At 43.9% G+C, this 26,636-nt stretch overlaps 1 protein-coding gene across 2 annotated transcripts in view; it reads left to right on the top strand.

The window, feature by feature from the left end:
• Window positions 1-25,512, top strand: part of LOC121272297 (misshapen-like kinase 1) — a 276,034-nt gene extending 250,522 nt beyond the window's left edge. For both annotated transcript variants that reach the window (XM_041178877.1, XM_041178876.1), the window contains 7 exons: window positions 4,098-4,241; window positions 4,928-5,062; window positions 8,037-8,137; window positions 10,479-10,628; window positions 12,595-12,754; window positions 14,511-14,650; window positions 15,955-25,512. In XM_041178877.1, the coding sequence (XP_041034811.1) occupies window positions 4,098-4,241; window positions 4,928-5,062; window positions 8,037-8,137; window positions 10,479-10,628; window positions 12,595-12,754; window positions 14,511-14,650; window positions 15,955-16,038 (914 nt within the window). In that variant the 3' untranslated portion in view covers window positions 16,039-25,512. The remainder of the gene's footprint in view (window positions 1-4,097; window positions 4,242-4,927; window positions 5,063-8,036; window positions 8,138-10,478; window positions 10,629-12,594; window positions 12,755-14,510; window positions 14,651-15,954) is intronic.
• The last annotated feature ends 1,124 nt before the right edge of the window (window positions 25,513-26,636 follow it).

Genomic DNA, 26,636 nt, shown 5'->3' with positions numbered 1-26,636 from the left:
CACGATATATATATAAATGATTTGGATGAAAGGACCAATGGTATGGTTGCTAAATTTGTGATAGCATAAGGGTAGATAGGAAACTAAGTTGTGAAGAGGACATGATGAGGCTACAAAAGGATTTGAATAGAGTAAATGAGTGGCAAAGATCTGGCAAATGGAGTATTATGTGGGCAGATGTGAGGTTGTCCATTTTGACAGGAAGGATAAAAGAGAAGCATATCATTTAGATGGTGAGAGATTGCAGAGCTCTGGGTTGCAGAGGGATCTGGGTGTCCTGGTGCGTTTACCGCAAAAGGTTAGTCTGCAGGTGCAGCAAGTAATTAGCAAAGCTAATAAATATTATTGTTTATTGTAAGGAGAATTGAATACAAGAGTAGGGAGGTTATGTTTCAGATATACAGGACATTAGTGAGACTATATCTGGAGTGCTGTGTACAGTATCGGTCCCCTTATTTAAGGAAAGTTCGAAATGCATTGGAAGCAGTTCAGAGAAGGTTTATTGGATTAATACCTGGAATGGATAGGTTGTCTTATGAGGAAAGGCTGGACAGGCTGGACTTGTATCTGCTGGAGTTTAGACGAGGTAAGAGGTGACTTGATTGAAACATATAAGATCCTGAGGGGAATAAAAACAGAAAATACTGGAAGAACTCAGCAGGTCTGATGGCATCTGTGGAGAGAGAAACAGAGTTTACGTTTTGAGTCCATATGACTTCTTCAGAGCAGCTTTTGCTTTTATCTTAAGATCCTGAGTGGACTTGGCAAGATGGAAGTGGAAGGGATGGTTTCTCTTGTCGGAGAATCTAGAACTAGGGGCCACTGTTTAAAAATAAAGGGTTGTCCATTTAAGACAGAGATAAGGAAAAAAAAAAATTCTCTGAGAGTTGAGAGACTTTGGAATTCTCTTCCTCAAAAGGTGGTTATGGCAGACTCTGAAAATCTTTAAGGCAGAGGTAGGTAGATTCTCAATAAGCAAGGGGGGTGAAAGATTATCGGGGGTAGGCAGGAATGTGGAGTTGAGGTTAAAATCAGATCAGCAATGGTCTTATTGAATATCAGATCAGGCTCGAGGGGCCGAGTGGCCTGCTCCTCATAACTTGTATGTACGTATGAAGTCTCACAGTACCATGAAAGGCCTTTAAAGAGCGCGCCTCCGCACCCGGCAGCCCCTGTGGCTGCTTCCAAACTTTTTCCCCACTGCACCCCGAATCTCCTTGCGGGTACTTTCTCTTGAGCTGGGCAGGCTGAGCCAGGAATTTTCTTGCTACCAGCTGCGAGCCCAGTAATTTTGTTTCTCTCTGCACAGGTGCTGCCTGACCTGCTGAGTACACTTTCTGTTTTTATTTCAGCGCTCCAACATTATTCTGCTTTTGAAAATACCTCATTTATCCCTACTCCCTGCTCCCTGCCTGTTAACCAATCCTCTATCCATGCTAATATATCACCCCCAATTCTATTAGCCCTTGTCTTGTATGGCACCAAATCAAACGCCTTTTCAAAATCTAGTTATACGACACCTACTGGTTACCCTTCATCTACCCTACTAGTTACATCCTCAAAAAAATTAATAAACTTGTGGAACAGAATTTCTCCTTAGTAAAACCATGTTGATTTGTTCTAATTATACTATGTTTTTTTAAGTGCAATGTTAAGACTTCCTTAATAATAGATTCCAGCACTTCCCTGCAGGCTGATATCAGGCTAACTGGCCTGTAATTCTCTGTTTTCTCTCTCCCTTCTTTCTTGAAGAATGGTATTATATTTGCTAGCTTCCATGAACTTTGTTTGCTGCAGTTTGTAAAGGCTCAGTTTGACCAAAGTTCCACCTTGCCACAAACTCATGGCTGGCACAATGGCGTCAATACCCACAGAGATTAAAGTTCTGTGTTTAAACAGTATGCATGTCTATGTGTGCGTCACCCAGCTTTTTAAAGTGCCTTTAAACATTCACCTAGTGTGTCAGCTTGGTGCTGGGAGAAAAATCATCTTGCATATGAAGTGCCATATGATATTCTGAGCAAGACACGAGGGAGCAAGTGGAATAGCTAAGAGTTGACTATTTAAAGTAGGAGGAAGCACTGAAACATAAAAGAGCTGACATTAAGAGGCAAGATTTTTAGCACGATTCCAGTAAAAGCATTGAACGATCTTCAGTTGGCCTAAAATAGATTTTGGTAAATTCAGCCTGAAAAATCTACCCCACCTCATTATTATAAGCAGGATTACTTACTTATTTATTTTAAATTAAAAATAAAATGAAATTAATTACTCCCAGTCAAATTGCAACTCCCTCCCATTCATCATGTGACTAATTTCCTACACAGGGCATCTTGTAGGGCCAAACTCGATGATCATTATCACAGGATAGTTGTAGATAAGGAAGACCATTCTAACCGTTCAGAATGTCCCCACATTCCAGTATCCAGTTATTTTTTTAAACCATTCCAAGAATTCCAGTAATGCATTTCTGTGGCGCCTTTCACAACCTCAGGACGAGCCAAAGCACTTTAGAGCTAGTGAAGCACTTTTGAGGTCTCATCACTATTGTAATGTAGTCAGTTCCTCTGTAGCAAGATTCCGCAAACAGCAATGTGATAATGACCAGATAATCTCATTTTGTCATGAGATGTTGGTTGAGGGATAATTATTTGCCAGGACACTGGGGAGAACTCCCCCTAGGCTGCTCTTTGGAATGGTACCAAGGGATCTTTTACACCCACCTGACAGGGGAGATGGGGCCTTGAGTTAATGATCATTCAAAACACAGCACCTCTTGCACCGCCTTATTTACTGCACCAGGAGGTTCAGCTGAGAATTTATGCTTGAGTCTTTGGAGTGAGACAAATTTATTTTCTACTATGCCTGAAAATTCTTGTTGCGCACTTTTAAAAATACCTGTCAGCCATACAACTAGGGAAAGTTTCTATCCACTGTGTGTCCCCTACCCCTCCCCCCAAGCTGAATTTAGACTTGTCTTTATACAGATACTCTTGTATCGTGAAGCTAGGTAATATGATGCAGGTGTAGCAATACTCTGCAGGGTGCTTATTACGTTTAGGGACTGTTATAATTGCTTGGTGCATTGTGCTGAGATGATTAATGCCCCATTTCTATCGGTTTTAACACCTCCTGTAATTAACGGGAGTGGGTAAAACCTCTTGAGGAGACCTGCTGTGGACTTAATGCAAGCAAGGGAATTGAGCCAAGCACTGGAAGAAAAACAAACACGAGTTGATAACTATTCAAAAGTGAGTGCTGTACATGGAAAGCTCTGTACAGTTGGAGCATTAGTGGCTCACCCCTTCCTGATTCATTGCAGAGATCATTTGCATCCATCTCCATCTCATTGACCAAATCGCAGTGGCTGCTTGCCATTTTGTGCACGGACAACAGTCCTGGAATTGGAAAGAAAAATATACATGCTTGCTGAAAACTGAAGAATGCAGCATGTTGGGAACATAAAAGACACGTTAGTGTTTTGGGTACAGATGTTGTCAGAACTGACAGAAAAAAGTTTCCTCCCAGAACATGGTTCTAAAATGGAAACAAAATGCTGGGAATAGATAACAGGAAAGTCCAATCAGAAGCACTTATAATCAAATTGTGCATTACCCTTGAGACGCTAGAGATATTCGTGTTCTAGAGATGGTGCAGAAAAGGGTCATGATATTGATCGCTAATGTCAAAGGTCTCCATTATCAGGGCAGACTGGAGAAACTTCGGTTTTTCAGCCTTGGAAACATTTACAAAAGGTGATCTGATAGAGGCATATAAGATAATTGAGCGGTTGAGAAAACTAAATCTGGAAAATTGCTTTGAATCATACTGCAAGAATAAGGCAAGTCGATACCCATTCGAACTGGTAAAAAGTAAATTAAAAGCAATACCATGGAATAGTTAAACCCATACATGCACGCATGGGGCAGGTTTGCAGGCAGAGCAGGGGGTCATGAATACCCTCAACTCTCTAAAACAAAACACAATTAGATATTTCAATGGGAGGATTTTAGTGTTTTTCTGGTTTGGCTTATTGGCTTCTGTCCTCTTGTGGTTGTTCTGTGCCTTGTTCACTGTGCATTCTGTTTTTGCTAAAGGTGTGAATCTGCTGGTGGGAACAGAGAACGGGTTGATGCTACTCGACCGCAGTGGGCAAGGCAAAGTGTACAGCCTCATCAGTCGCCGACGTTTCCAGCAGATGGACGTTTTAGAAGGGTTGAACCTTCTCATCACTATATCAGGTGCATAAAGTTCAGAGGTGAAGTTTAAAGAAAGTGCTGCAGCACGAGCAGCCAGTGTGTGAGCTTCCAGTGCAAAATGGAGATGGGGTATCTAGAAAGTGGTGATATCAAAGAGCTGGGGAATTTCAGTTCAGCTTAATTCTCTCCTCACTTGACATCCACACCCAGCACTTAACACCAAGTCTCAATGAGTGGCAGTTGAGAACAGGAATGTTTTCTGATTGGGGTTTTCCCACCATTTCAATTCTTGACCCTGGGACCAAGTGCAGCACCACAGCCAAGATCAAGCAGTTCAGTAAAGATCAGGGGCACTAGCATTTCCATTCCCAGAACAAGCTACACTATAATTGCTGTTATGAATAGCACATTGACTGAAGCTAGCCACATTATAATCTGGAGCATAAGGCACAAGTCACTACTGATAACTGCTATATGGAGCCAGCTTGAAGAAGCCAGGGTCCTTCCCTTAAAGGGAGGGGACAAACAACCTATGCTAGCCTTGCATACACCTCCCAGCACCACCATGTAGCGCATGTTTGTTTCCACTTTATCCTCACAATGAGGGGATCCCCAGTGAGGTTTCTGGAGAGGGGAGAAAGGGAGCAATTATTTTTTCTTGCCGTTAAGAGAAACTGGCCATGTTTGATCAGTAAACTCGCTGAATTTTGTTTGAATTATCATACCAGGTAAACGAAACAAACTACGTGTGTATTACTTGTCCTGGCTGCGGAATAAGATTTTGCACAATGATCCAGAAGTGGAGAAGAAGCAGGGCTGGACCACAGTGGGAGACATGGAGGGCTGTGTGCACTACAAAGTGGGTAAGTAAAGATAAAAACAAAAGAACTGCGGATGCTGGAAATCCAAAACAAAAACAGAATTACCTGGAAAAACTCAGCAGGTCTGGCAGCATCGGCGGAGAAGAAAAGAGTTGACGTTTCGAGTCCTCATGACCCTTCGACAGAACTTGAGTGAGTGAGGACTCACTCAAGTTCTGTCGAAGGGTCATGAGGACTCGAAACGTCAACTCTTTTCTTCTCCGCCAATGCTGCCAGACCTGCTGAGTTTTTCCAGGTAATTCTGTTTTTGTTTTGGGTAAGTAAAGAGTTGAGCGCCAGTCAGATGTGAGTAGATCAATTCCCCTCTTGATACTTGTGCTGCCTGGCACTAGAGTGTTGGCCATCAAACCTGGCTCTGGCAGCCAGGCATTCCAGATGAGAAGTACAATCCACACATTTAACATTTCTTTGAATAAAAGCCCATTATAACTTTGGTTACATGGGCAGTCAATGTTTCAGCAGCTGGTGTCCCTGCTATGTTGAAAGATATATATTGGCAATAACTCAGGATTAAAGCTCTGAGGGACAGAGAGTCGTTGTCGACTACACTCAAATTGTTAGTTCAAAGTTTGGACAAGAAATTGAGTAGGTAAGGCATTGATAAAAAATAGTGAAAAAATTCTAACTGATGGACTTCACTAAATAAGGGCAAGGAAGCAAAAGCATTGGACCACAAAATGTACTAGGAATGAGGTTCTGCTACCTATGTTGTTGGTTCTTATGTGGACCTAACTGTGGCAGTCTCCCATCTTGTAAAATGGTGGTTTGTGCTGTGCTGGTCAACCCTATGTTAAGCATGGGCTGGTGTGTTTCAGGAGCCCCACTCTAACATAGCAGTCTCTGCTGCCTCAACTGCGGAGGAAGACAAGTGGGCTGCGAAAGTGCAGGATTCACTGGCCTCCTCTCAGCCCTCTTTCCAGCCAGCTGAACTTTTGTTTTTGCTCGCCCTTCCAAACAGTTAACCTCCAGAGGACATGGCCATCAGCGACTGTCTTGCAATTGTCATTGTCAATATTGACATCTTCACATCTCGCTTGCAGATGTCCTTGTAGCGGAGATATGGAGCCCAGGTGCTTGTGACCCAGTGGCCAGTTCACCTTACAGAAGGTCTTTTGGTACATGGCCGTCATCCATCTGATGAACATGGCCAGGCCAGCACCGATGTCATTGCAATGAGTGTATGCTGATGGAATTAGCATACTCCAGAGACTTTGAGTGGTGACCTTGTCCTGCGAAGAGACGTCTGAGACAGAGAAGGGGGAAACTGTCCAGCCTTTGCTCCTGCCTAGCGTGTGTTACCCAGGCCTTACCACTGCAAAGGAGTGCACTGAGGATGCACACTTGGTAGACACGCAGTTTGATCTTCTGAGTTAGGTTGCTGTTGTTACACACTCTTACACAGCTTGGACATAACAGCCGCAGCTTTTGCAATGCTTGTGTTGATTTCAGAAGTGACAGATTGCTGGTGATTGTGGAGCCTAGTTATGTGAAGTTATCCACAACCTTCAGTGTCACATTGTCAGTGCTGGTAGATGGCTGTATGGCTACACCTGCACTTCACGCCAATGACTATTGTTCTTCTGTGAGTCTTTGCTGTGAGTGTTAATGAGCTATTAGCTCAGTAGCATTATATTGAACCTGATCAAGCTCACATCTTACTCCCACAAGCACAGAGCTCTTAGCAGGGCTGTACTTGAAAGTGGAATTGTGACTATTTTTCCCTTTAATCCAGCCAGTTATAGTATTGAGAGAGGAATCTTGGCTAATTTGCCTTTCTAACCTTGGCTAGTTAAAGTGAACCAATTGCAGTTGCACCTGGGATCTTTCTTTGCATATGGTACAGCCGCTTAGTGCATTAATTTGAACACTGCGGATACCGGAAACCAAGGTAGAAAATGCTGTGAATACTCAGCAGGCCAAGCAGCATCAGTGGAGAGAGAAACAAAATTAATGTTTTAGGTCACTGACCCTTCCCCCACCCACTCCTTTCCCCTCCACCCCTCCAATTTCTGCTACTTCGTATGTGTGATTGAGGAGCAGGGAGCTTAATAGCAAACCTTCCCCCCACTTCTAACTTTGTTTCAAGGCTTGATAAGCTGTGTGAATCTGTCTTTGTCTCTGACACTCTCTTGACAAATGAAGGCTGCCAGCAACCCCTTGTACAGTGAAGCGTGCACCGTCTCTCTGGCTCTCTTCTCTGGCACGCTGTCTTTTCCTCTGGTGCTCGCTTGCTCTCTCTCTCTCTCTCTCTCTTTGGAGCTCACGCACTCTTTCTCGGTCTCTGGCGCTCGCGCGCACGCTCTCTCTGGCGCTTGCTCTCGTGCTCTTTCTGGCACTGTCTCTCTCTTTCTCTCTGGCGCTTGCTCGCTTTCACTCTCTTTCTGATGCGCGCTCTCTTTCTCTCTCTTTGTCTCTCTCTCTCTCTGGCATTCTCTCTTAGCTGTCCTCCCTGAGTGACAAAAAGCTCCTCTGCTGCAGAAATTCAGAGTACAGTGTCACATTTTTATCATCAGTTCTGTGTCATCATCTCTGAAATCTATTGTAATCCAAGTAGTTTTGGAAACATTTCTGGGTCTGGTTGGTGTTGGGGAAGCAATCATCAAAGGGCGCTGTCTTGACCCCTCATCAGGACCTTTCTCTTGACAGGTCAATGATCTGAAAGATTAAACTCTGTTTGTTTCTCCACTGTTTTGGATTTCAGTCCATTAAGCTGCTAGGCCATGTGCAATACAAGGAATTCTTTTACGACATGTAAAATATGCTCTGCTGTCCTTTAGTGAATGGTCTGGATTCATCCCTTCCCTACCCCAGGAGAGTGATGGACCTACCCAAAGACCAGGCTAATTCAGAATCCAGGCCATTCCTGGCCACATGGGATCAAGTTTCACCTTTTGGGAACTTGAACTTAATGGAAATCAGTTGGGCTAATCTTTACATTGTGCTGTTTAATTCACAGTGAAGTACGAGAGGATCAAGTTCCTGGTTATTGCGCTGAAGAACTCGGTTGAGGTCTATGCCTGGGCCCCGAAGCCTTACCACAAGTTCATGGCATTTAAGGTCAAGTTTTGTTTTGTACTCGCTGAAGATGACTCTAGAGTAATCTTCACCATAATGGTCAATGCAAGTTGAAATGCAGCCTGTTAACATTGCAGATAGATAGAGGGTTGATTAAGGAAATTATTACTGCACGAGAAATAGTGAATGTCCTTGAGCGGCCAAAGACAAGAATCATCTTGGTTGGAGTGAAGAAACAATCGAGGGGTTAATTAGAGTATCCTAGAGGTTGCCACATGAGAAGGAAATATAAAAACAGATTTGCAAAGAAATGACTGAATGATGCATGAACCATAGAGTACTAATAATGGGAGACTTTACCCCAATATTGAATGGGACAATGATCGTATCCAGGACAGAGAAGAAGAAGAATTTTTGAAGTGATTTCAGGAGAATTTTCTTGATCGGTTTGTTTTCCACCCAATAAGACAGGAGGCATTGCTGCTCCGGTCCTGAGGGAATGAAGTGGGTCAAGTGAAGAATGTCAGCATGGAGGAACATCTCTGGAATTAGACTAGTTATGGAGATGGATAAAGAGCAACCTAGAATAAAAACACTTAACTGGAGGAGGGCTCATGTCAGCGGATTGAGCAGAGATTTAGTCTGAGTAAATTGGAGTCTGAGACTGGCAAGCAGAAATAATCTTTAAAGAGGAAATGTTTTGGATGCAGTCTCGATACCTTCACACAAGAAGGAGTAAAAGAACAACCAAAGTCCTCTAAAATTAATGGATTTACATATAAAATTCTTTAGAGCTTTGACAGCATAGACGCTAGGAGGATATTTTCCCGGCTAAGGAGTCTAGAACGAGGGCCACAGTCCCAGAACAAAGGGTCGGCCATTTATGACTGAGGCGTGAAATTTCTTAACTCAAGGGGTTGTGTACCTTTGGAATTCTCTACCTCAGTCAGAGAGCTGTGGATGCTCAGTCAGAGTATATTCAACAACAGCAAGTTTACTTGTTTCGTGTCTTTGACATAATAAAATGCCCCGAGAGGCTTCACTGAGGCATTCAAGAGCAAAATCTGTCAGCTGTAGAGAAGAGTAGATAAGCAAAGGTTTGGTCAGAGATAGGTTTCAGGGTGTTTCTTAAAGGAGGAAAGTGAGGCAGAGAGAGGTTTATGGAAGGAAGTCCAGAGATTAGGATTTAGGCAACTCAAAGACTGGCCGCAAAGGGCGGAGCAATTAAAACCTGGAATGCTCACGAGGGCAGAATTAGAGGAGCGCAGATATCTGGGGGTGAGGCGATAGAAGGATTTAAGAATGAGCGTGAGAATGGCCGAATATAGCTGTGGTTTAACTGGGAGCCAATGTAGGTCAGCGAGCACAGGGGTGATGTGTGAAGGGCACTTTGTATGAGTTAGGAAACTGGCAGCATGGGAACCTGGGCTTTATAAATTGAAACCCAGAGTACAAAAGCCAAGAAGTTATGCTAAACCTTTATGAAGTACAGTGTCTACCGGACGCCACACTTTAGGAAGGACGTGAAGGCTTTGGAGAGGATGAGGGGTTATAGTCATTTTCTTCAGAGCAGAGGTGATTTGAAGGAGGTGTTTATAATTATGAAGGATTTAGATAGAGAAAATAAAGGAAAATGGTTTCCAATGACTGAAGGGCCAATAGCCAGAGGGAACAGATCTAAGGTGATTGGCCAAAGATCCAGAGGTGATGTGAGGAATAACTTCTTTATGCAGCAGTGATTATGATTTGAAATGAACTGCCTGATAAGGTGGTGGATAAAGGTTTAATAGTAATTCTCAAAGGGAATTGGATAAATACTTGAAGGAGAATGAAAATTGCAGGGCTATGACAAAACAGCAGGTTTGGATCGCTCTTCAAAAGAGCCAGTGCAGACTAGATGGGCCAAATGGCCACTTCCTGTGCTGTACAATTCTATAATTCTGTTAAACCCAAAAAGATGATGAGAAGGAATTGACCCGATTCTTAAACTGAGAAAACATCAATCTTGTGACTCACCCATTTATTGAGTGAGTGGGATTAGTGGAGTGTGAAGAAAGAAGGAAAGATGTAATTTTTACAGCACTTTCCAAGTATTTTGTAGCTATGAAGGACCTTCAAAGTCTAGTCACTCTTATCCTTTGGAAAGGTGACAAAAAATTGCAAAGTCCCACTAACAACAAAATGACCAGATAACCTGTTTTGACGTTTGTGGTGTAACTGTTTACCAGGAAGAACCCTGAAACAGAGCTGTGGGATCTTTTACCCTCATTAAAAAAATGCCCTTAAGTATATCAAAACATGTTTTGTTGACAGCATCCGACAGCATGAATTGTCAAAAGGCTGCTGGAGAGGAGAATTTCAATTGTTTCCATTTCCTTTACAGTCATTTTCAGATCTGCCTCATAGACCGACATTGGTCGACTTGACTGTAGAAGAAGGTCAGAGGTTAAAGGTTATATATGGATCTAATAGTGGCTTTCATGCAGTCGATGTGGATTCGGGAAACACCTATGACATTTACATCCCAGTGCATGTGAGTTTTGAGGAGCTTGTATTTATTTCTTCTGCATTCTCTAACTGCAGCCCAGGGTGAGAGATTTCTGTGGATTACAGCGATGCCTTGTTTTAGACTTGTCACTCAGTTTTCTCCTACGTTGGTTGGAAGCAGTTCAGAGCGTGGTCTTTGCCATCGTTGCTGTCCGTGGCACTCTTGGCACATGTGCATTTCAGACACTCATGCAGCACAATGACAGTGACTGTTATCCTGTGGGGGTGTGCCTAGGTCATAGCAGGCAAAGTCATAAGAACATAAGAAATAAGAACAGGAGTAGACCATTCGGCCCTTCGAGCCTGCTCCACTATTCAATAGTATCATGGCTGAATCATCTTTAGTTTCGACTTCCACATTCCCACATAACCCCAATGACCTTTGATTTCTTTGCCTAACAAGAATCTATCTACATCTGCCTTAAAAAATATTCAATGACCCCGCCTCCACCATCTTCTGAGGCAGAGAGTTCCAAAGTCGCACAACCCTCAGAGAAAAAAAATTCCCCTCCTTTCTGCCCTAAAAGGGTAATCCCTAATTTTAAACCAGTGCCCCCTAGTTCTGGTCTCACCCACAAGAGGAAACATCCTTTCCATGTCCACCTTGTCAAGGCCATTCAGGATCTTGTACACTTCAATCTAATCACCCCTCACTCTTCTAAACTGCTGTGGAAACAAGCCCAGTCTGCCCAACCTTTCCTCATAAGCCAACCCACTCATTTCAGGTATCAATCTGGTAAACCTCCTTTGAACCCTCTCCAATGCATTTCCACCCTTCCTTAAATAAGGAGACCAAAAGTCAGTGTTTGAATTCGTGTTATATAAGTAGTGGTTGCACTTGGGCAATTACAAAACCCCACAAACAGCAAAATGAGCAGAAAACCTGTCTTGACATTTGTTGTGGGGTGAATATTGGCCAGTATTCCAGAACAACCCTGGGGAGAGAACATAGTTATGTTCAGCTATGGTCGAATGGCCTGTTGCCCACGCTCTCTAGTGAGGGATTGCCTCTTGGAGAGATGCTATGCGTTGACCGGTCCACTTTAAATCATATATCAGGAAATTTCAGAGGAGAAAGTGATTGCCTATGGGACCGGCGTTCAGATCGGTGATAACTGGTGGAATTAACACACTTGTCTCTTTTTGCTGGGATGAGAGTTTGGCAATAAGTTGCAAGTTTCATCTAAAAGACAACCTGACTGGCTGGCACAGGAAGTACAGAAATGCAACTCGTCAGTACTGGCACCTCAGTCTGCCACTGAGGATGAAAAAAACTGGCATCTGTCCACTCTTAACCATCGAATAGAAATTGCTAAAATGGCACAATCCAGCCTGTTAACTCTACATTTCCAATGTCAGCCATGTCAGGCTAAATTGTGATGTGTTCGGTTTTGGCCAGTAAAGCCAAGGCGAGATGTATTTGGCCCGGGAGAGGGTACAGCACGGGTTCAGAATGTTAATGGGGTATACAGCGTTAATTTATCAGGATTGATTGCAGCGATTAAGCTTGTATTTCCTGAAATCTAGAAGGTTGAGCAGTGATCTAGCCAGGGTGCCTAAAATGGTAGGGAGTTTCGATTAAAGTAGATATTGAGAAACTTATTTCATCTCATGGCAGAATCCAGAATAAGGGCTGGTAAATTTAAAATTCGATCCAGGTCATGTAGGAGTGAAATTCTGAAGCAATTTTTCACACGCAGGGTATGGAAATTTGGAAATCACTCCTCGGAAGGCTATGGATACTGGGGCGACAATTAGACTTTTCCACACTGGAAAATAGATTTTTGTTGGGTATGGGTTTCGAGGGATATAGATCAAAGGTGGGTAAACAGAGTTAAGGTAGAAATTACCTATTGTCAAATGTTGGAAAGGGCGTAAGGGGTTGAATGGCCTACTCCTTGTTGCCATGTGCATTGGTTCTACCTCTGAAACCCTTTGGTTTCTCTATCTAGATTCAGACCCATGTAGTGCCGCACGCTATTGTAATTTTACCCAACACTGCTGGAATGGAAATGCTTCTGTGCTATGAAGATGAGGGAGTTTATGTGAACACCTACGGCCGTATCACCAAGGATGTGGTGTTGCAATGGGGTGAGATGCCGACCTCTGTTGGTAAGTTGCTCAAGATGTGACCTTTCTCTGGGGCTTTTCTTTTCACCTGTGACTGTCCTTTTACCTCTCCAAGGCAGGGAGACTGTAGCTGATAAGAGAGGTTATTGTGTGAGACTTGAGGAGCGTCAACCCATTCAAGCATGGGACCATCGTGACCAATGCCAGGCCTATTCTCTGGACACCCACCTACGAACTCGTTTAAGCATTTGATATTTTGCCTCGTTCCCCTCAACATCTATTTCACCCCCCCACCCCAAAACACCATTTCAGGTCTCGAATTGCGAGCAGTTTCTTGATTTTGCAGTGCTATTGATTGCCTCATCATGGTGATGGCTTCCTCAGAGCAGTTTCATCCACAGCCCTTTCATGTCACTTTCTATATGTATAAATCTTTAGAAATGGCTTTATAACTCTTACTTCTGGCATTTTAAAGATTAATCTTTTCCTTCAATGACCTAGCCGGGTTCTACAGAGACCTCAGCCTGACACAATTATCTGCAAAGGACACTGACATTAGATTCAGAAATGACAGTGTGCTGATCGAGGTGCCATTATTAACTGTAGCTAAGGGTTCAGAGAAATGATTGTTCCTGCCGCAAGCAATACCAACGTTTGGTCAGGACAGGATTGTGCTGGGCTCTGATTCACAGCCCACAGTCAGTAAGGAGAATCTCCACTCTGTTGGCTGGTACCTGTGGAACTGCATGACAACGCAAGTCCACATTTCCTTCTTCCTCACTCCTGAATGAAGAAACATATAGGGTGTTCCCTCCCAAATTAGATCAGGAGCACCATGTTTGGTCACTTCTTGCCATCAGAGTGACCTTGTAGCAGTTGTCAGTGCATTGTACACTGAGTTGGCAAGTTACACCCTGCCTCACCTTACACCTTGGCAGATAGATTCTGTTTTAAATGACTGAGTCTGAGATTTAAGCAGTCTGTCCTTAAGGTGTCACATTGGACACTGACAAGAGCTCCTGACCTCCTATTCAGGCCACCATGAAGGATGTCTATTTCCACCTCTGTAACATCTGCCGACTTCACCCAGTCTCAGCTCATCTGCTGCTGAAACCCTCATTCATGTTGTTGTTAGTTTTAGACTTTAACTATTCCAATAGCTTCCTCACTAGTCATCCAAAACCCTGCTGCCCGTGTCCTAATTTGCACGTAGTCCTGTTCCCCTGTCACCCCTGTGCTTGCTGACCTCCATTGGCTCTTGGTAAAACAACATCTCGATTTAAAAATTCGCATCCTTGTTTTCAAAACCCTCCATGGCCTCGCCTTTCCCTATCTCTCTCATCTGCTCCAGCCCTACAACCCTCCAAGATCTCGGCGATCCTCTGATTCCGGCCTCTTGGGCATCCTCGATTTTAATCACTCCAACATTGACAACTGTGCCTTCAAATACCTAGGCCCCAGGCTCTGGAATTCCCTCCCTAAATTTCTCCGCCTCTCTACCTCACTTTGCTCCTTTAAGGCATTCCTTAAAGCCCATCTCTTTGACCAAATTTTTGATCATCTATCCTAATGCCTCACGATGTGGCTCGAAATTGTACTTTGTTTTGTAAGGCTTTGTGAATTGTTGTTGTTGAGTTAAAGGTGCTTTATCAATATAAGTTTTTGTTTAATACTGACTGACCTACAGGTGGAAGATGCGCCAGACCCTGTGAACAGTTCTTCTAAAGTCCAGTATCCAATGCTGGAGCTGACCACTTCCTTTAATTCCTATGTAACTGTACGTTGTGTATTTATGCAGCATACATCTGCTCGAACCAGATCATGGGTTGGGGCGAGAAGGCAATCGAAATCCGCTCTGTTGAAACAGGTCACCTTGATGGAGTTTTCATGCACAAAAGAGCACAGCGGCTAAAATTCCTCTGTGAACGGAACGATAAGGTAATACGTGATACTGGGAATCACACCTGGGTTTTATGTAGTATGAAAAGTATCTGCTGGCTCTGTTAGTGAAGGTGGCGTGTAACTGAGTCTTTACAAGTGGGAAGCATTTCTGCTTCAATCCGATGAACCTACAAAGTACACACCAGCGCCTTCACTGGGTGAGAGGACATAACAGTCATTGTATCAAGCTGAGGATAAACACTTAAATTGTAAAAGTTTGAAGGGAGAGACAACAAGGCTCTCTTAACCAAATAAATCCACATACTGACTTTTGACCAACACACCCACGTTGACCAAGAGAAAGTTAGTTTGTTTAACTCACTATAATTGGAGGTTGGGGAGTGTGGGCTAAAACATATTGCGTTCCACCAATGATTTGACCTCCCTCTCTTATGTTGACCCCCTTGACCCCACACAGATTGCTGAAGGCAGCGGGCTGGTCCAACTCATCAATGTGATCAATGTTGCTCTTTGGTTGACTTTGTGAACCATCACATTTCAGCAACCTGTAACTTCCACCTCCTTTGCCCTGTGACAAGCAAAGGACTGTGTTACCAACTTCCACACAACGTGACTCAGCCGGGAAAACTGTTTTTGCTTCATCCTTTTCTGCTTTCCTCCTCCCACTCACCCCCACCCCCAACCCTACTCCCCGACCCAAGAGGTGCAAGTATTCGTTGAGACTGAGATAATTGTATCAATCCTAAAAAGGTACAGGAGAAGGTGCAAGGAAGATTTGTTATGTATATTCTCCAGTTCTAGCGTCATTCCATCAGTAAAGACTGAACAGGCTTGGATCCCTTCTCTCTAAGGCTGAGGGTTGATCTGACAGATATCTTTAAAATTATGAGAGGAGGTTAGATGTTATGGGCAAGACGAAAACAAGGGGCGAGGCACTGATAAATCCAAAAGCAATTTCAGGAGAAACCTTTTACCCATAGAGTGAGGAGAACCTGGAACTCAATATCACATGGAGCGATTGGGATGAATAGTATTGACGAATTTTAAGGGAAGCTGGATAAACATGCAGGGGAAAGGAATGGAAGGATATGCTGATAGGATGAGGTGAAGAGGTTAATGTGGAGCATAAACACCAGCATGGAGCTGATGGGCTGAATGGCCTGTTTCTGTGCCATCTGTCGTTTGCGTTTATATTAGCTGGGGTTCGCTTGCTGCTTGTTCCCATTTACAGTGGAAGTGAGGATTAATAAAATACACCAATGGCACAAGAAACAAGTGCAGCCTCTTGTTTCTGAAACTTTATTGTACCTATCTCACTCCTACCTTTTGATTTCTTGCAGGTATTTTTTGCCTCAGTCCGTTCTGGTGGAAGCAGTCAAGTTTACTTCATGACATTAAATAGGAACACAATCATGAACTGGTAAAGGACAACATGTTGGACTACTGAAGAGTTGGATACTGTAAATAAGTAGGACGGTGCGTTTTGTAGATCAGAGCTTTAAACAAGAGTTAAAAGGCCTCGGAAAGGTTTCTGTGGAACTTGCAGTGGATCTCGTGCCTCAAAAGACATTGTCAATGAAGCTGTTTCTTTTCAATTTAATGTTTTCCTTTCCCTTTCTGGAGAACGAATTTGACAGCTTGGCTGCAGTCACGTGACCCACCCAGCATGCTTTTCTCTCTGGAAGCCCAGGCTGCTTGTTATTGGTGGCAGATCACATGGACAGTGTGTGCATTGGTTAAGGTTGTGTGGGGAGTAATTGGGGTAAAGAATAACGGGTCAAAGTGATTCTAAATGAGCCACTGTTCTAGTTGGGGTAGGGAGCACCAAATACTAGTGCGACCCAATCTGAGCCATTTCAGGCCACTTTCCAAGGATGGGTAGATAGGAAAACCTGGTTTGAGCCCAGACTGGCAGTTCGGCTGTTTTGGGTTATTTTCTTTTGCTTATTTTAGAGTAGAACTAAGGTTTAAAAAATAGTTTTGCAGATTCTTTTCATAAATCCAAACAAGTGACCAATTGTGCAGAAAGCGACTAGTTGTTCAGTCGCCTATTATTCAAGACGCTGAAGGTGTGGGTCACTCCATTGTTGATTTGAGGGACCAATCAACTCAATTTAAGGATCATTTCAGCCTCAGGTAAGCTGGTTTTGGGGTGAGGGGAGAGAAAAGAAAACATATAAACCATCACAGTGCACCATTTTTATTAAAGTGCCATCTCACAATGTCTCCTCAAGGTGTGTCGGATTGGCAATATTGGGCTGTCCAGACCACTCAATATGCTTCTAAGTGTCTGGTAAAGTTTCCTCCTTCACTGTCTCACCTACAAAGGTTTGGCAAAGATTATTCACTTGTACATCCACTATCAAGTTAAATCTGATCTCTGTCTCTCTCTCTCTCTTTTGATTTTGATACCTGTTCAGTTAAATCTGACCTCTGTCTCTCTCTCTCTCTCTCTTGATTTTGCTACCTGTTCATACAGATGACAGTGACAAAATGTGAAGGGCACAAGAAGGCTGTAACACACCGAGCAGCCTCTTGGTACACTTCTCGTCATTTATTCAATGTTGTTCTCTCATGTGATTTGCATGGCCTTAAAAAATGTGTTTCCTAACTCTTTACAGCACCGGATTCAGTTCTCAAGAAACAATCACCTCCATTTTTTATGTCCCGCACACGAATTGCTTTTCTTAAATCTCGCCAGGGAGTGGGATGATGGGGCACAACAAGAAATAAACAATGTGTAAGTGAAACAGCAGGTCTGAAATTAGCCCCTTAAATGGTCAGATGTTGCCATGGAAACTCTAGAGTCTTCCCAGTTGAGTCTTGCTGGCTGCCTTTTCTAGGGAAAGATGTGTGGGCCGCAGTTTTAAAATTCATAATCAATGCTTTCTCGGCAGGTATTCCCTGAGTATTGTCTGGTCTCTATTCTGTGCATTGTCTGCAAAGTTCTTTGTGTTCTGTCCAGCCAGTGTAGCTCACTGTTATAACATAGGAACGGGAGTAAGTAATTCCGCCTCTCAAACCTGGTCCCTCGTTCTGGCTGATCTGTACCTCCACTCCACTTCTCTCCTTTGCTCTGCATTCTTTAATATACACTTGCCCTTCCAGCTTTCCAGTGTTCATCTGTTCCTTCGATTGTGCATGATCATGTTGCTCAGATTTCTCTCTCCCTCCATCCATTACGATGTCTCTCCACCAGCCCAGCCCAGTCTTCACCTCAATCACTAGATCAGGGGCCCTCTAGAATGATTTGAGATTTTGCTTCCACTGCACCACCCCAAAGACCATTCCCGATATGAATCAGGAACCTGGGAAAGACTTAAGTCACTGGATCTAGTGACTCAGAGAAGATGGAAGAGTGCAGTTGATTTGACGCAGGGGTTTGAGATGGGGCTGAAGTTGTACAGCCGTATGACATCACACTGGATAGGGCCAAACGAAGAGAGTCAGGCATCATCTACCACACTCAGAAGAATCAGCTGCATGCTGTAGGTGTTTGATCAGGCCAGGTGTCAGAATGGCATATCCACGGAGCCTTTTCCCGGTTGTTGTTTCGCAAGGGACCAAGATTGTGAGGAAGAGAAGTTGGGAATGTTTTAATATGGCCAGACGTACTGTGAACTGTTCTGTGTGAACTGACTTTTCAGCCTGATGGCCTTTTTAAAATCAATGATGCCATGCTCCAGCGATAGACTTGTTTCCATGTTGTCTGTACGTTGTATTGTGCTGCTGTTATTTGGCAAGAGAATTAATTCGCTTGGTTTTGTCAGAAAATTCTATTGATTTGGCTGTTAAACGAGATTTGTGCAGTTGACTGGTCAGAGTATGCAGTGGTGTATTGTGGTGTTTGGGTTCAATAGGTTTGTCTGCAGCTCATGTACATATATTTTGAGTTTATTCTTTAATACTACATTGAAGCTCACACAATGTTATCATGGAATAAAAATGATTTGGAAAGAATCCAATTGTGGTGAACTTTAATGATGTTCCACTCAGTTCTCACCCTGTGTCCCCGGGAACATCCTTGTCTGTAACTCTGTAGCCTCTGTTTCTGCTTGAAGCCAGCCAGAAACCCATGCCTTAACAGTTTAACAACCTGACCAAATGGAATGATTTGCTTTGCCTTCCATTGAAGGAGGGAGATTACGATGCCATTTCAAGGTGGGCTTAGTTTGTGCAATAGCCCGTGAGTCATGGAGCGGAGTTTACATTGTTGTAATTGCAGTTTTCAGGTTTCCAATTCTGAATTAAATATATTGCTGAATGCAGTAGTTCCATCGTTGATTCCATACCAAGGACAGCACCAAAATTGAAGAGCTCAGGACCTTGAAGACTTTTTGCTGTAGCAAAGGTCAGGCAGCAGGAAAGGTCATTAAATGGGGGACAGCAGCTCATGTTTTTGATCCACCTGTTGAGTGTGGATGCAGGGAGTACGGGGTAGTGGTGGGTGGGGGGTAGAGAGATTGAAGGGTCTCGTGGGAGTGTTTGTACTTTCTTCACTCCCCGACTGGTGAAGAATGAGATCGCAGATGTGAAAGGAACATGATTACTTTGGCAAATGGGGTTGAGCAATTGATTGAACACAGATATGCAAAGATGAATGGTTTGCGCAGTGATGATAGGTAAAGATGCTGTCCATAAAGGATTAAAAAGTTAATAATTGATCTCCTGTGGCAAGCACCCAGGGATTCCAAGCTGATGTCGTCATAGAGTGAAGCTTCAGGAGGTTGGAGGTTAATTTGACCACTGTGTGCCAACGTAATTCAGTTTCGTGTTCAATTCGCACATTCCATCCTTATTGTGTGTACATCCGTTATTAACTCCAATGTAAAATGCCTGTGTAAACCTGTCACACTTTTAATGACATCCTCCTGCCAATAATGCCCTTAATTCCAGGAGTTGGAAAGAGCAACAAAATAACTCATAAATCAACTTTCAGACGATGTCTCCACAAAAGGCTGCCAGCTTTCTTGACCCAAATAGTTAATAGCCCTTTTGGGAAATATGCCACCATAAACACTGAGCTACAATGCAATTCCAACGAGTCACATTGCTGGCCAAGCAAGAAACATCACACTTTGTCAACAGGATACGTTTGACTTACATTTGACTTTTTTTTTGAAATTTGAGCCTCGGAGGAAGACAGCTCAGTCATCTTTTCATTGCCTTTATTTGGAAAAGTTTGAGGCTTGGGGTGGAGGTGTTGGCGTGGGGCGGGGGAAATAGAGAAGACAGACCTCGATCGATTTGGGGAATTTGCAGCTCGTGCTGGGCCTCACCGTAGACCTCGGCCATGTCATTTTATCGTCCTTTTCACCCAATAATTTGCAGATGTGGCAAACTCTTGCAACACTTTTGAAGTGCAAGAGTTTTTCCTTGTCTAGTGTTTTTCCTTGTCTAGTGTTTAGAACTGCCTGGCATTTGGAAGCTTTAAATTCCCACACTGCTGCAGATCGGGTGTGGCCCCTGCCCCCAAGGTTGTCGTGTTCAGAAGCGGCAGCCATTTATACTGACTGCAGTGTAATAACAGCTTCCCATCTGCAGGGAGTGCTGGTGTCTGCACTTGTTTCAGCTGAACTGTATCCACACTATTCATACTGCGTGATGTCTGCGATTGCTGTTTTCTCTCTCTAACTCGGTATCAGAATCAGGGCTCATCATCATTTATTGTTGGGCCCTTTCTCCGCCATTTGAGAAACTGTACAGCTTTGACTCAAAGAGGACATATTCCATTTAAAGGAAAATCTTTCCTCCACCACCCCCCCCTCCAACTCCTGTAAATAGTTTGAAATGTTAATCATACACTTTGGGGTCAAAGTGTTGTGTGAACTAAGTTTTCTTTTTTGCAGAAGAAAAGGCATTAGACAATCGAGACAAGGGTGAGTGTTTGGATACTGAATGTACTCGCATGTAGGTTTCATGTGTGTTCAAGAGCTAACATTTGATTAGGATGAATGGTCAATGTTACCTGAATTTCCCTGACTGTTAGGGAATCTGGCTGTTTTCTCTCAAGTTATTCCTTTCAAGGAGGAGGTGATGGGAACAAGTCTTTTTAAAGGTTAATAATTGAAGTACTAAGCCCTTCTTGCATGACATAGTTTATGGTGAATATTAAGTCATGCACTGTTCTATAACATTCCAAGTATTTTTTTAATATACAAACATCAGGGCTACAGGTGTTTGCTGATGGAATGAGTCACATTCTGTTTTTCTTTCTTGTGCTAAGGTATATTTTGAGGTTGCTCTCTGTTCTTTCATCCATTCTTTTCCCTGACCATTGTGAAGCAGTGGTATTGAACTCGATATTTTTAATATTCTTCTATTGTTCAAGGGCTGCAGAATTTGAAAAGCTTTTCCAGTCAGCCTTAACTAGCTTCCTTTTTCCTTCAAGTAGGCGTTCCTCTCTCAATACCTTGGATAGAGTTTGCTGGTACATGATTGCTACATGATTCATATCTGACAGCCAAGAGGTGTATTTCTCTCTTGTTCTGTCTTTGCATCTTTGCTTTGTTGATCTTCAGCTGGAAACAGAGAAGAAGCTCATGGTGGGTTTGAAATGGTAAGTTTGAAGAATGCTTTCTTCTGGCTTTCTGGGTGCAGAGAGGCAAGTATCTTCCATGCTGAGAAATCCCCTTTAGTTTTTTCCTTTTGAATCTTGATGTCCTTTTTGAAGATCCATCAACGTTTTAAGTACGTACAGAGCAATGGGATGGTTAGCATGCTACATGAGAAACACAGTAGTTGTCCCAATTTCATTAACCCATCTGACATTAAGATAATCTACAGAGCACACAGGAAACTGTTCAATCTACACTGTGTTCAGTCCAAAAGCGCTTCAATCTCGGTCACAGAGCCTCAGGATGCAAATGGCTCTTTTTCCAGGTCACTGTCGCCTCCTCCTCTGAAGCACATGAGAAAGTTGGCTTTTCACTAAACACTGGGAAAACTATGGTCTTCTTCCAAACAGCTTCCACAGCAAAACAGCCCCCCCCCCTCCACCCCCGCCATCAAAGGTGGCATCGTGGAAAATGTCAAACATTTTCTGTATCGTGGGAGCATCCTCGCAATGAAGGCAGACACAGGTGACAATTCATTATCACCTCCAATGCGTCAGTTCAGCCTTCAGCCAACTGAGGAGAAAAGCATTAAGAGGACCAGAATCTCAAACCCCTGATGAAGGTCATGGTTTACCAGACAGTCGTAATCCCCACTCTCCTGTAAGCTTCAGAGACTTGGACATCTTACAGCAGGTACCTCGAAGCACTGGAGAGGTACCTCCAGCGGGGCCTTTGTAAGATCCTCCAAATCCGGTGGGGGGGAGGGGGGGCAGGAAGGCAGTCCATCAACAGCGCCCTCTCCCGGGCCAAACTGCCTAGCGTTGAGTCACTAATCACTCTCGTATCCTTGACACCAGACTCCCAAAACAACTTCTCCAGTCAGAAATCGGTTGTGGCAGGAGACTCCCAGGAGAACAGCAGAAACACTTCAGGAATGTCATCAAAGTGTCCCTGAAAAGGTCAAACATCCCGCTGACCCATGGGAGTCCCTGACTTGTGACTGACCGAGATGGGGAATGTTCGTTCAGGAAGGCACTGAACACGCCGAGATCTTTCATCAGGAACATGCAGAGGAGAAGTCGAGGCGTCAAACAACCCGTCTACCCAACCCTTCCAGCATCGCCTGCCCCACATGTGGTAGAGTCTGCAGATCGTGCATTGAAATGATCAGCCATCTCAGAACCCATCAAACAGCAGTGGAAGCAAGGCGTCCTCAATCCTGGGGAGCTGGATAAGAAGGCCTGAGAGTCCCAGGGCTAGGGAGATGGGTTAATGTCAAGCATGGTGTAGGATCCCTTTTCTCTCTTGCTCTGAGTACAAAAGGTCAAAGATCAGGCAAGGCACTATTATTTTCTAACCTTAAAGAATTAAATTTGACAGAATCAAGCACTTCCCAGTAAACAATGAATAGTTCTTCTTGCAACCAGTTTCAAGTGGGCACAAGTCAAGACAAGAAAATTATCGAGCTTTTTATTCTTGGGTGAAATGAAAAGATGCCCTTCCTATGCTAGCTTGACCTGCTGTTGCATATGGCTCTCCTAAAAACCCATCAAGAATGGCTGTTTTATATGGTATTCTTTGAAGTCTGCTTCTTTGACCATCATGCCATATATGGGATATTTTAAACACTAAAAAATTTCTCATCAATTTGCAACTCTTGCATGTTTATCTGTGTTTCTTATCAGTTACTCACGTTTTATCACCTACCAAAGGCTTCATCCTGTCTTGCTGATGTATACACCCTTCTGTCCTAATGTCCTGGACATGAAGCAATGATCATCATGCACCCTGATGAGGGTCAAGCTGACTGCTCTGTGCTCTGTAGCCAAGTAATCGGGGGGGTTTCATGTCCTTTATTGTAATCATGTGTAAAACAGAAGTCAATATTGAAAAGTCTGAAATATTCAGTGGTCTCTTTTCTTGATTCATGTCCAGAGACCCCATGTGGGCATTGGGTAAATATGGGATATGGTTTGACTGCATTGAACTCCTGCTGGTAACTAGCCGGCCAGCACATGATATCTGGAGGGTAACCGAGAACTGAAGGCATTGGTCCCCAGTCAAGGCGTAGCAGCTTCGGGAAGGGGAGGGAGAAAATCCAAAGGTGGTACGTGGGAGGTGATGCCTGGTTTCTTCAGTTCCCCACTTCTGGTAATGAGGCATGAGAAAACGAATAGAAAGCTTGCTCTGGGGATGTGGGTCTCCTGAATGCACCGTCTCCTTTCATAATGGCAAAGGCAACACTGGAGAGGTTGACAGTTGTTAGCTTCTGACTGATCATGGAGACAAATAAACAATACATAAAGGGCTAAATGTAAACAATTTGAAAATATCTAGCCTCCACTTGACCACATTACCAATGAGCATTTGACTGCAAGACTTGACGCTCGTGTTAACATGTATGCGAGTACAGAAAGTGGAACAACACGATGGCCTCCCTTTTAGCCATTAATGTGCAATCTAACGCTGTGGAGTCTTGTTTCTTTGCTATTTAGTTTGAATTAATGTTTGCAAAAAGAACTGACAATCTTGTTTTCTTTCCAAACTGAGTTGACTGCTTTGATTTACAAGCCAGCATAGTGCAGGGGGCTAACGATGGATTGTGGAGGGGTGATTGCATGCTGCAGAACCTTTTGAGCTCCAATATCATTGGCAATACAGCTTCTTGTTTCTCACATTCTTGGTGTCTTTGCAGTAAGGTAAACAAATTAATCTAGAACTGAACCAAGCATTGCTGGTATCTGTACAGTATGTTGTACCTGGGAAGGGACTGGTACTGGGATTTACTGCCCTGGCCTTGCTTTTCATTCAGGGGGCAGGGTACACGGCGCCACTGGCAAGGCTGAGAAAGCCATCAGGATTTCCTGGCTTGCCAGCTTGGAATGCTTAACATGGACAAATCCTCACAATGTGGAAGGTCATTTTCACTTGTGCACCCAGAAAGCAATCATGCCTCGTCACCACAGCGCCCAGTTGATGAAGTGATTTCAAGGCATTTGTTTCTACTACCCTGTCCTGAAACTCACGATGCTTTTTGAGTGTAAAATATTGTTGACATAAAGTCCTCAATCGTCCTTTTGCTGGTTTGACCACGTACCATTTGTTACCCAAGATTTAACTTTTGCATCTGTTTGTTTTTATTTCCCTGGCTCTGATCTTCCATTTGGTCAACTCCCCCCCCAAAACTAAACAAAGCTCCACTTGAAGTTTTATCCTATTGAAATATAGCTGAGGCCTGTGTGTCTCCGCTGTGGTTAATACGTTATTGTTCCTCACACCACAGCTCTGTAACGTGGAGAGGCAACTGAAAGAAAGGACATTGGGACCCTCGATGGCAATTTCAACATTTAATTCAAATAACTGGACTTGAGACAATGAAACTGGAATGATCCAAAAAGGCTGCAGATTGACCTGAGAACTTTAAGGCCACGTGTTTTCACTCTGGGCTTTGAGGGTGTGGAAGGATGTTTGAGATCATTGCATTGTGTTGGTGAAGAGAGCCAGCCTTTTATGAGCGATCATAATACTCATGAATTTAAACCAACCACACATGTTTAACCCGGACTGTACTTAACATGCTGGACATCTTGATCATGAAGTTAAGTTTGCGCCAAACTCACTTGATCTCTTTCTTACCTTCCACACACTCTCTCCACAACCCCCCTCACCCCCGCACCTTGGCCCTCTCAAGGAACAAATCTTAGCAATTACAGCCTCACTAGCCACTAATTATTCACAACAAATTCCCTGTTGAGAAGGGGTTGCGGTGCCCTTTGTCTCCGGTCACTGCAATGCGCGGCCCGGCCGGCTCCAAGTACCAGTCTGCTCCCAACTTTAACCCTTTTCAACTGTGGGTCAAATACTTTTTTTTAAAAGATGTATTACTTGCCTTACGAGGGATTTTTAACTCTTTTTGTTTCTTTTGTACCAGAGAATAAACCATTCCTTCTGCTCTTGTTTCTGAAGTTGAGTTTGACCCATTGCCTGGTGGCTGCAGGACCTTGGGGGTGAGATGACCCTGTTGTGTACCCACCCTGCCACCTCCCACACTGGTACTGTACTATAAAACTCTGGCTGGCATCCACCCTTTTGGGAATTGAGCTGCCGTTTTTAAACCTGTGGCCACATTGCCCCGGTTTGAAATGATTCTGTCCCTTTTGGAGTCCTGTCCAGTGATCGGCCTGTGACTGCCATAAGACTAAAGCCTTGCGTTCAAACCCAGGAGAGTTAAGAATCCCATGTAAGACGTTCTTTCTCTTCAACGAATGAATGTATCTTGTTTGACATAATTTATGGTTGGAAAGTTTTCTTTTTTGTTGAGAAATAAACTCTGCCCTCTGACACTGGCTTTGGGTGTTCAATGGATTGCTGAGGCTAAGCTACTGATTCAGTCTGTGTGTTGTAGATATCCTTCCCGATTAAGTTCTCGCTTCAGATTTCTCCACGGTCTTTCCCCTCCCTAGCCTCCATAACCAGCCCTATACCTCTTTCCCTACGCCTCCTTCCCTCACCACCACACCCCACCCTCCAATCTCTCCGTTGACTCCTGTTCTTGTAATCGCTCTGCCCGACCAGTATCCCTGTCCCACGATTGGTATCTATGTCTTGCATTCCCGAGTCAAATCTTTCCACCTTCATTCCATGTTTGAAAACTCTCCTTCAAGCTTTCTTCTTGGACCACAGCTTTGCTCACTCCTCTAAAACCCCGGCTTTGGCTCGATGTCTATTTTCCCCAAAGCTGCTGAAGAGCTCTGGGATGTTTCCAATGTTTAAGGCACTACTGAATGAGTGGTATCTGAGGAAGATAGGGTGAGGAAGAGAGGGTGAGAGGTGCAATCTTGGAGCTCGGTGCCTTAGCAGCTGAAGGTCTGGCTACCAACAGTGAGCCAAAGGAGATGGGGATGCACAGGACGCCAGAGTTGGACGAATGCAGAGGTTTTGAAGGGTTGCAGCATTGCAGATGGCTCAAGATTGGGAGGGGTCTGGCCATGGGGGGAGATTTGAACACAAGGAATGGGAACTTGAAGATGGGCCCCAGCCGGGCAATGTATATCACTGAGCACAGAGGGTGATGGCTGAACTGGACTTGGTGCGAGTTTGGATACAGGCGGTCAAGTTTTTGGATCAGTTTACATATTTGCAGGGTGGAAGACGGTCACAGTTAGGCAGGATATCATTTGTGCCTTTGGTTAGGGCTAAATCAGCGTGACGAGATGTAAACCTGACTGGAGGGGTTGGAGTGTGGAGCTACAGGAAAGCTGGGCACTAATTTGGGGATCAGCAACACGTTCCCGGACCTTGGAGAGGGAAGGGATGGCGGAGATGGGTTGGAGGTTTTAAACAGGGTCAATCAGGGCTGTGTGCTCCCACTCTGAAGCAGACCGGGAGTGTCAGGGCCAATGTAAATAATCTGGCTAAGATGTGGCAGAGCAGATCATGTGCCTGGACTGCAACGGAGTTTGTGG

The sequence above is a fragment of the Carcharodon carcharias genome, chromosome 33 (genome assembly GCF_017639515.1).
Source record: "Carcharodon carcharias isolate sCarCar2 chromosome 33, sCarCar2.pri, whole genome shotgun sequence".
Taxonomy (NCBI): Eukaryota; Metazoa; Chordata; class Chondrichthyes; order Lamniformes; family Lamnidae; genus Carcharodon; species Carcharodon carcharias.
Note: the sequence above shows the minus strand (reverse complement) of the source record. Positions and strands in the feature narration are given on the sequence as shown.